Raw genomic sequence first — 10,491 nt, forward strand, 5'->3', positions numbered from 1 at the left:
CAACAGTGCAAAGTACATGTTAACTCCAAGGTCCTTCATTGACTTGTGCAGTTTGACCCGGGAGGCCCTGTTTGTTTGGCTCTCCCTGTCGTCTCACGAGGCATGATCTGTCCAAGCAACAGACTTCTTTCTACCTTCCTAGTTTAAATCTGTCCATTTTGCAAACACACACACACATACAGTACCAGTCAAAAGTTTGGACACACCTTCTTATTCTATGGCTTTTCTTTATTTGTACTATTTTCTACATTGTAGAATAATAGTGACGACATCAAAACTATGAAATAACACATATGGAATCATGTAGTAACCAAAAAAGTGTTAATCAAATCAAAATATATTTTATTTTGAGATTATTCAAGGTAGCCACCCCAGCTTTGCACACTCTTGGCATTCTCTCAACCAGCTTCATGAGGTAGCCACCTGGATTGCATTTCAATTAATAGGTGTGCCTTGTTAAAAGTTCATTTGTGGAACTTCTTTCCTTCTTAATGCGTTTGAGTCAATCAGCTGTGTTGTGACAAGGTAGGGTTGGTATACAGAAGATAGCCCTATTTGGTAAAAGACCAAGTCCAAATTATGGCAAGAACAGCTCAAATGAGCAAAGGGAAACGACAGTCCATCATTACTTTAAGACATGAAGGTCAGCCAAGAACATTGAAAGTTTCTTCAAGTTCAGTCGCAAAAACCATCAAGCGCTATGATGAAACTGACTCTCACGAGGACCACCACAGGAAAGGAAGGCCCAGAGTTACCTCTGCTGCACAGGATAAGTTCATTAGAGTTACCAGCCTCAGAAATTGCAGCCCAAATAAATGCTTCACAGAGTTCGAGTAACAGACACATTTCAACATCAACTGTTCAGAGGAGACTGTGTGAATCAGGTCTTCATGGTCAAATTGCTGCAAAGAAACCACTACTAAAGGACACCAATAAGAAGAAGAGACTTGCTTGGGCCAAGACACACGAGCAATGAACATTACACCGGTGGAAATCGGTCCTTTGGTCTGATGAGTCCAAATTTGAGATTTTTAGTTCCAACTGTGTCTTTGTGAGACGCAGAGTAGGTGAACAGATGCTCTCCACATGTGTGGTTCCCACCGTGAAGCATGGAGGAGGTGTGATGGTGTGGGGGTGCTTTGCTGGTGACAATGTCAGTTATTTATTTAGAATTCAAAGCTACCACAACATTCGGCAGCAATACGCCATCCCATCTGGTTTGCGCTTAGTGGGACTATCATTTGTTTTTGAACAGGACAATGACCCAAAACACACCTCCAGGCTGTGTAAGGGCTATTGGACCAAGAATGATGACCTGGCCTACACAATCACCCGACCTCAACCCAATTGAGATGGGTTGGGATGAGTTGGACCCCAGAGTGGAGGAAAAGCTCAGAATATGTGGGAACATCTTCAAGACTGTTGGAAAATCATTCCTCATGAAGCTGGTTGAGAGAATGCCACGAGTGTGCAAAGCTGTCATCAAAGCAAAAGGGTGGCTACTTTGACAAATCTAAAATATAATATATAAAACACTTTTTTGGGGTTACTACATGATTCCACATGTGTTATTTCATAGTGTTGACGTCTTCACTATTACTCTACAATGTAGAGAATAGTAAAAAAAATAAAGAAATAAAAACCCTTGAATGAGTAGGTGTGTCCAAATGTTTGTCTGGTACTGTACATGCGCACACACAGCCCGTCATTTTGCAACGTCGCTACACATGAACGCACAGACACACACACACACCACACGCAGGCAAATAAACTGAAAGAAGGTGTCATTTACCAATAATCAATACATAGACTTTTTCTTTCTCAATATATAGACCTGAAACAAAGACTGTAAACCAAAACGGATATAAAGCCTTTGTCAAAAGTTAATCATATTTACATGAGTAAGTGCTTTTTCACTGAGCCCTGATACCATGTGTCAAAATAGCATGTGCTAAAGTAGTTTGTAACTCAATTAGAAGCCTACATCGTCAAGTATGACAAAAACTCTGGGTCTCATTTAGAGAATGATAGCCAAAGTTACGTACATGCAAATTATAGGAGGGTTAGGAACCCCCAAACAAAATGAATCACAACCCCACTTAATGCAAACTTTAAAGGTTGTTATTTACATTCAAACATCTGAAAATACCAATATGTTCCAACACACATTTGTACAAATTCACACAGTTGCTGTTAATCCCTCGTCCTCAGATCGTCTTTTGTCAGCTTCGTTACACTGTAACGTATTCCTTAAATGTCACCGTGAGACAGTTTGTTGTAATATCCGTGATGACTATATTCCCAAGGAAAGGCTTGAATGAAGGAAAAGGCTCCTCCTCCACAGTCTGTTCTGTTGTGATAGCCAATGGCGGTTTTGTCTGTTCGGCAGTCTTCTCCTCCTCGGCAGAAGGAGCCACCTGTGTCTCTGTGGGAACTGGAGCCTCCCGTCTGGACCTCACACAGCTGAGGTCCATGGGCTCGTCCTGGTTAGACTCCAGGAAGTCGTAGTCCCGCTGGCCATTGTGGCTATGGTGGCCATTTTGGTCCGTGGAGTTGCTTTGAGGAGGTGAGGACACAGTGCAGGGTATACTGATACTCCGGGAGTTTAGAAACTGTTTACAGCCACCCCGGTCCTCGCCCTTGTCTGCCTCCGAAAGGTGACGTTTGAGGGCTGGAGAAGAGCCCTTTCCTGGCTGAGTCCTATGAACCCCCATCTCAATGGGCCAAGGGGCAAGGTTAGGTTTGTTGGTCAGCTGCAGGGGCTGATCCTCTGTAGCCTCCTTCTGAACCCTGACATTGAAATGTTTATTCTGCTCTGTCGCACTAAGCCCCATTTTGGGCGAGTCGACCTTGTCAGCAGGACACTTAAATACGTTAGATCTGTTAGACCCTTTGTTGCAGTCTTTCGCAAATCCGTTGGTGAGACCCAGTTTCTGGACGAGCCTCATCTTTTCAAGTTGATTTTCTGCAGCATCATCATCATTGTCCGGCTGCGGCTCGTCAAGGGTTTCCACATCTCCGTTTTTAATCCTCGCCGCCTGCATGCCGTTCTCCATGTACTTGCTCATGACAATGACGATGCGTCCGTTCTTGTTTTTGTTCTTGACGATCTTCAGCTTGCTGTCGCTGACACTGTCGGCCTCCAGCAGCGGTGCGTCCTCTTTGGCCGTGGCCTTGCTCTGCTCCGATTCGCCACTGGGGCCGTTGAGGTGAGCCGGAAGCTTCTTTAGCTCCATGGTGATATCCTTGACTTTGCTCAGGCAACCAGAGTCCTTGTCCCGGACCCACTTCTGCTGCAGCGCGGGAGGCAGGTTCCAGCTGTGGTTGGTGGGCAGTTCCGGAGCTTTGGTGGCCTCCCTTGGCTTCATGCACTGGGTGCTGTCGTACATCTTGGGGTCAGGCTGGTAGTGGTGATGTTTCTTGCTGTTGAGCTGGTAGTAGAGCTTCTTCTTTCCGTTGGCCTGCTGCTCGGCCTCCCTCTCCTTGGCCAGCAGGGGCTGGTACTGGTGGTGCTTCTTGCTGTTCAGCTGGTACTGCTGAGTCTGCGAGCGCACTGTCTGGATGGGGTCCACTTGCTGCCGGTTGTCCTCGTCCAGGGTGGTCTCCTGAAGGCCTGAGAGGACGCTGGATCTCCGGGCAAAGGAAGGGACCTGAGAAAAACACAGCCGTTAGTTAACTGATAGACTTGTTGACATCCCCATCTGACTGATTTTCTCTCTGTAATGAAGGTTGGGAAAATGCTATCATCAAATGGTGTTCCTCTAGATGACCTTTGGGTGAATCCTGAGCCCTAAACTGGTGTTTAGTTCTAAACTGGTGTTTAGTTCTAAACTGGTGTTTAGTTCTAAACTGGTGTTTAGTTCTGTGAGGGCCTTTCATACAGAATTGTAACATTTATTTGATCAAATGTATCGTAATACAGGAGTTAATTGTCCCCTCCAAAATATGTGAAGACTCACCTGGCCCATCAGGTGCTTTGGCTTTGGCCCTCTTTTGCGATATCCCATAAGCTGCTCGTATCTCTCCCTGTGAAAGGCAGAAACCGCCACCATGTCACTCAAACCATCCACAATAACGGTGATGTACTAATAATGAAATAGCGTAATGCAATGCAGTCATTTATGGGGGAAATCCCATGCACCATTTCATCCTAATTGGTGACATGAAACATCAGTGGAATACCCCTCAGTCAAATCCCCCTGTTTACCACTAGATCCTCTAACTGAACCCACGAGACATGAATTACAAACCTCATCCTTAATGTAGTGCAGGGCCTACAGGCTACAGGCAAGTATTACTTGTTTACCAGGTATTACTGTATATCAAAGTCCTTCTCATGTCAAATATGGTTTAGGCCCGACTATATCTGCATTACTCCAAAATAGGATAGGATATTTTTCCTATAGCCCACTGTTTTCCATGCTTACTCTAGAGCAGTAAGTCAATACCCCCCCTCCTTGCGCACATCTAATTACCGTATATTTTCATAGCCTGGTACTCTGCCCGGTGATGCCCCCTGGAGAGTCACGTAATTAGCTACAATAAAAAACTCCCCCGTTTAGAGACAGAGATAATGGCGAAAACAGACACTGCCCTCCGTCAACATTTTCCCTACTGAGTGACATGTCTCTCTTAAAAGCTGGTTTGCGCACACTGCGGGAGAGGATGACAGCAAACCCGACCACGGGCCGAGTCACTGCACACGGTGTCTTCAAGGGGATGCTTCTACGGTTGTTACAGAGACGTTGCCTATTACTAATGACTAATTACTATTACTAATTACTAGTGCACTTTTTATCAGTGCCTTCCTCATCCAATACATGCTGAGGTGAAGCGGGGATGGGGGGGATAAGACAAAGCATGCAGTCAAGGAATGTTTGGGCCTGGTGTCTGGATAAGCATATAGCCTGTGAAAGATGATAGCCTATTGTGGCATGGGCAAACTCAAAATCAATCCATCTCCATTGACTACGTAAGGTTGTCACGTCAAATCGAGTCTGTCAAACTCACCTGTTTTGGAAAGCGTCAAGCAACCGCGGGTCGAGAATGTTTTCTTCTGGTTCCCACGTGTTATATCTATTATTGAGAGAGAGAGAGAGAGAGGAGAGAGGAGAGAGGAGAGAGGAGAGAGGAGAGAGAGAGAGAGAGAGAGAGAGAGAGAGATATCAACAGAGGTCGCCTTCTATCAACCAAACTACAACCATATATCAAATGTGACCGTCATCCGCTTGGTTGCAGACAGAATCCACTGTAAAGTAGCTAGGCAACTTCTGTAATCAGGTTAGCTGTTAACAGTTAGCAGTCAGTCTTGTCGAAATAGGCCGACATACAAAACATAAACATTATTGATAAATGTGTAATAAAGTAAGAGCAAAGTGTAGCCTATACTCTGGAAATATCTCATTATAAAGTGTTAATAATTGCTAGGAAGTATACTTCACAAAGTCAGCACAAGCAAAACAGCAACTCTATGAGGGCGATTAGGGTAACGTGGGGTAACAAGTCCCCGGAGTAACTGCCCCCCCTACATTTCTCACAGAAACCACTTTGTCACCCGTCTAATCTACTTTTTTTTTTTAAGTCACTCGAACAAAACGATTCTGAGGTAAGGTGATCTAATGATTGTCATTTAGAAAAAACGTACAAATATATTCAAATTACATTAGACCTATACACTTTTTATAGATGTACCATTAGGGCAATCCAATGCAAGATAATGGTACCTAACTTAGCATGTCCAAGTCATCTGCAAATAACTCCATTGAGTTACACAGTCAGTTTTTTCTATATACTGTAGTATTGGGACATGATTCGGTGTGAAAAGGAGAAGAGGAACCTTACATCAAAACCTCATCATAGTGAGGATATTAATAGTGAGATGTGCAATGCCATTTTGTTTCAATATTTGATTTATTTAACTTAAATAAGATACATAGATTATAGCTTTTAAGAGCTAATTACTAGAACATGGTATTGGGGGGCTAGTTACCCCACGTTACCTTAATTTTCACTTAACACATCAATTAGTGATAGCATCCTAAACGCCATCGATCGAATCAAACATTATCTTCAACGCGCGCAAAGACGCACCCGCGCCACACACACACACACACTTGAAAACTTAAAATATTAATTTGCATTACTAAGGTAGTACTAAAGTATGCTATAGTATTTTAAAAGGTAACTTACTTTGGAGACCATCCTCGCCACTTGACTAGGTATTCCATCCTCCCCTATACGCAGATGAGAGAACATATTGGTTCATTTGATTATAAGCGGTTCTTTGACATTATAGTCTATCTGCAAAAACACAACAACAACATAATTTACTTCCATCAATTACGCAATATATGGTATAGTGACACCAAAGAACCCTGTTTGTGGATATTGAGCAGTCATATATTTGAAGTGTTTTCAAACCTTTCGATTCCGCTTCTTCTCGATGCTCTCCACCGCAAATACGTGCTCTCCGGCGGCGGGTAGCTCCATTTTCGATGCAAAGGGAAGGTTTCTCTTCCAATCCCTGTAGAAAATGTCACCCTTCCCCCGTGTGCGCTGTTTTTCCGTCGTTCAAATTAATACGGGAGATTTCCCTTCTCTCCGATCTTCCCTCTCTTTCCCTCTCACTCTATTTGGAATTCGTTGTCAGTAGCAGTGCGATACGTTTTGCTTTGCACACGAGAAGGGGTCGCAGAAAACTGTTAACGCAAAGAGCCATTGACGTGACGTCAGGAGGAGGAGGCGCTTTTGGGGGCTGGGGCAGTTTCATGCTTTAGCCCATGGATGTGTAGGGTGAAATGGAACTGCAAGAGGGTACTATGAAAAGTATAATGTTGTTTTATGATATGTCAAATTGGGAATTGTAACTGAATATTAGCCTTTTACGCATGTCATCCAAATCACGAAAAAAGGAATCAAGGCTCCATGCCCATTTCCTTTGATCTATTTTAATTAATGTAGCCTATTTGTTAACGTATTCATTAACATTTTCACAAGTGTATGGTAGATATTTCTAAAGGACACACCCATGATTTCCTTAAAGGCTGAAACCGATGGATAAATGAAGTGATTGTCATTGGTGTGCGACTCATCATCAATAGGCCTACTGAAATTCAACGTTGGGGTCCCACACCAAAACAAATATATGCAACAGTTAATTATGGGTATGGTAGGCCCTATGTAGCCCATAACTGAATGATACAATAAATGGTACCCTGAGCATTTAACCACGATAGAAAACCAACATTATGCACACTGATTAAGCTATAGAAGATTGTATTAATCAGTCCCCTATCTAATTGAAACATTATACTAATAATAACCATCATCACCCTCATAGGATTGTGATAACTGTAATCTGGATTTCCCCAGGTTATTTATGATCGTTTTCCAAAGACTTCACGCGGGGATCTTTGAAAGAAATTCCATAAACGTGAGCTTTGCTATTCGCCTTAGTGACTTGGGTAACATACCCAATGGCTGAGCAAGGCTGCGTCGTGCTGGTAGGCATTTTCCATAAATATCTACCCTCTTCATCCATATGATCTGTCCTTCTTTAATACAAGGTCATATGTAAAGCCATTTTCGACAGCCAGTGTCGCGGTACGGGGCATCTAGTGAAATTTCTCTGCACATCAATGGCCCGTGGTTGTGTCAGAGATATGTAGGTCACATCAGTTAGTCTTAAACCCGGTTGGCATTTCTTCCACCGCGTTTATTTCTGCCATCCGACTTTGACGGGCACCAGCCGCTGCGTTATCACTTGGGCGACAGACGCATGGGCCTACCTCTGGCACATAGAAAAGGCAACATAATGTGTCTTTGCTTTTTTTGCACCTTACAACAGCACAGTTATTGCCGCTGGTGGTGGTTCGTGTGTGTCTTATGCCCGTTTCACATGAAAAAAGGTTGAACATGTTGACAAGTAGGCTATAGTCACCGCACACGCACGGTTGTACACACACGCGGGCGCGCACACACACACATACACGCGTAGATTTGGCTTGTCAAATGACCTGTTATATTGTATAAGTCTTACACATTGTACAATTATTGGTATTTGTCTACATTGTTATTTATTTCGTTATATGTTTTCGGTATAAAGGCGCGAGCGTCGAGTATAATTTTAAACCTAAATAAAATTCAGCAGCTCAAGGGTTAAAGGAGAACAGTTCATGCAGGCGGCAATGTTCAGCCTATTGCAGACAGGCACGACTTCCTTTCCTTATAAGGCAATGAGCTCAAAACGCCAGACAAATATCACATGAACTAGTTGAACGACCAGCTTCACAAGAGTATTTGCGCACAAATTCACTCCCATACTCACGCTGGCTATCAAAACATTCATTCCTTTTCAATAGGTTCAAAGGAAAGACCACAAAGCATTGTCATCGTGGCTCGAGCAGCGAGCTTTGAGCGGTCACAAAAAACAGCAATTCTATAACATTCGCAATCTTCTTCACAATAAATACCGTTTACTGCAAGGGCCACAATACTCAAATACACTTATTTGGTTGAAAGCCATTTGAAACGAAGTTTTGCCATCTTTTTTTAGTAGATACACTATTCTCCAATCACACCTGATCCTTGATATGCCCATGGAAAAATCATATTTGTATGTCACCAAAAGGCTGCGACTGTCGTATCACCTATCTTGTATAGGCTTTGCGTAATATTACAATTTATGAGCCATATCAGTTAAAGATGTAACACTGGATGTAATTGGAATGATAAAAATGGACACCAACACATCATTTCCACTTCACTGTCTTTCAACTTGCGCGTGGCACATGTTCAAAGGTTCAAGGGAACGCGATGCACGTGCAGTCCAATTAATATGTTATCATGTCCATGCAAACTCCATACGATGCTCATTCAGTTCGGAGAATAACCCGACAGAATGAACAGACCCTTTCAGCAACTGAAAGCTCAATGTCACTTATAAAAAACATTCAGCAAAGGGATCTACATGGCCAATTTGAGGAACAATTATATCGTAGACTAGGCCTGCATAATGTCATAACTGCAACCAGCCATTCCAAAACTACAGTAATTCGATGTTTATTAGGGGCATTTCTTGTGAAGTCATCACATGATGAACCTCTAACCCACCGAGATAACGCATGATTCATCTCACCATAATAAACCTATGTGAAACTCAGGTTCAATGTTTAATTGGAGATTTCCATTCTTACATAGAATGATGACCACACATGAGACTGAAAATAGCCTACACATTTTCCTCTTAACTTTAAAGGACAGTTTATGCATAAAGGACTTTCAAAGTCATTCATTTGTCTTGATAGAAAATTATGTTCCTGACAGCACAAGGTTTACCAAATAGGTTACAATGGACCGGGTGATCTATTTCATTTAGGTTACAGTTGCCATGGTTGTTGGGATGAACAGCCAGATTGTATAAAGAATTTGAGAAGACTTGTAGTGTGATATGCCCTCCTTTCAAGTAAATCCTCTATTATATACGTCAAGCTTTTATAAAACAACTCATTGAATGCCTGACATGTACTTCATAGCCTCCATATGTCAAATGGGATTTCAACTAAATGTATTGAGCAAAATGAATAAACAAAATGAAACATACACACTAAAAACAAATGGTTTGATATAGTGGCAAATATGGGTTCTTTGGCATGTAACCAACCTTTATTTGAAGGTTCTATAAAGAATAATGCTCAACTGGAACTCGTATGGTGCTATAAAGAACCCTTTCCCAAGGTTCTATAAAGAACCATTCAAAAAAAGTTATATTATAGCCCCCCAAAAAGATTTCGCTATGGTTAGAACACTTTTTGAGACAGTATAAAACCATGTTTGAATTGGATCTTTATAGAACCTTGATGGAAAATGGTTTTTATAAAGAACCTTTCTCAATCATCTCATAGGCTCTTTGTAGAACCATACAGGTTTTCCTATTCTGGTTTAATAGCCATATTATCTTGTTAAAATTCCAGTGGTTTTATTATTGTCTTAATTAACAAGTTGAATCAGGTGTGCTAGCTCTGGAACGGCTTTTTTAGAAACAGACAACCATTACATTTACATTAGGTCCACATGAATGGGTCCAATGACATGCATTAGGTATGGGAGAGAGAAAAATATGAATTATGTTAAGCAATGGGAAGTATAGGGGACATGGTTGGTCAGAAATTGAAATGATGGCCCTCGGAACAAGGGTAGGGGATGGTGCAGGGTAGGTACAAAGAAGAGGAGGGCATTCGGGTCAGGGGTTTTGAAGGGAATCGTTGCTGCATGTATGAATCTGTTTGAAGGGATGTGGGCAAGAGAGCAGGGAGAGCTAGGCAGTTTACAAAAGGGCCAGTATGTAGTGACAGGATGGTTTATACAACAGGGCGACATCTGAGTAAGATGACATTTAGCCTACACGTAGGAAATAAACTGACTTTATGTGCGTCAGAGAGAAGAAACCCGACAAAGATAAAATGACGAAGAGCTTAAATTACGACCAAGAAA

General features: G+C 42.3%; 1 protein-coding gene across 1 annotated transcript; it reads right to left on the minus strand.

Annotated features, from left to right (window-relative positions):
- Positions 1–2,105: 2,105 nt before the first annotated feature.
- Positions 2,106–6,724, minus strand: LOC110485970 (E3 SUMO-protein ligase CBX4). Its single transcript, XM_021557239.2, has 5 exons — positions 6,421–6,724; positions 6,190–6,233; positions 5,011–5,076; positions 3,960–4,026; positions 2,106–3,650 (listed from the first exon to the last, which is right to left on the minus strand). The coding sequence occupies exons 1-5, from the start codon at positions 6,487–6,489 to the stop codon at positions 2,232–2,234; spliced, it is 1,665 nt and encodes a 554-aa protein (XP_021412914.1). The 5' UTR covers positions 6,490–6,724; the 3' UTR covers positions 2,106–2,231.
- Positions 6,725–10,491: the final 3,767 nt, after the last annotated feature.

The sequence above is a fragment of the Oncorhynchus mykiss genome, chromosome 13, assembly GCF_013265735.2.
Source record: "Oncorhynchus mykiss isolate Arlee chromosome 13, USDA_OmykA_1.1, whole genome shotgun sequence".
Classification (NCBI taxonomy): Eukaryota; Metazoa; Chordata; class Actinopteri; order Salmoniformes; family Salmonidae; genus Oncorhynchus; species Oncorhynchus mykiss.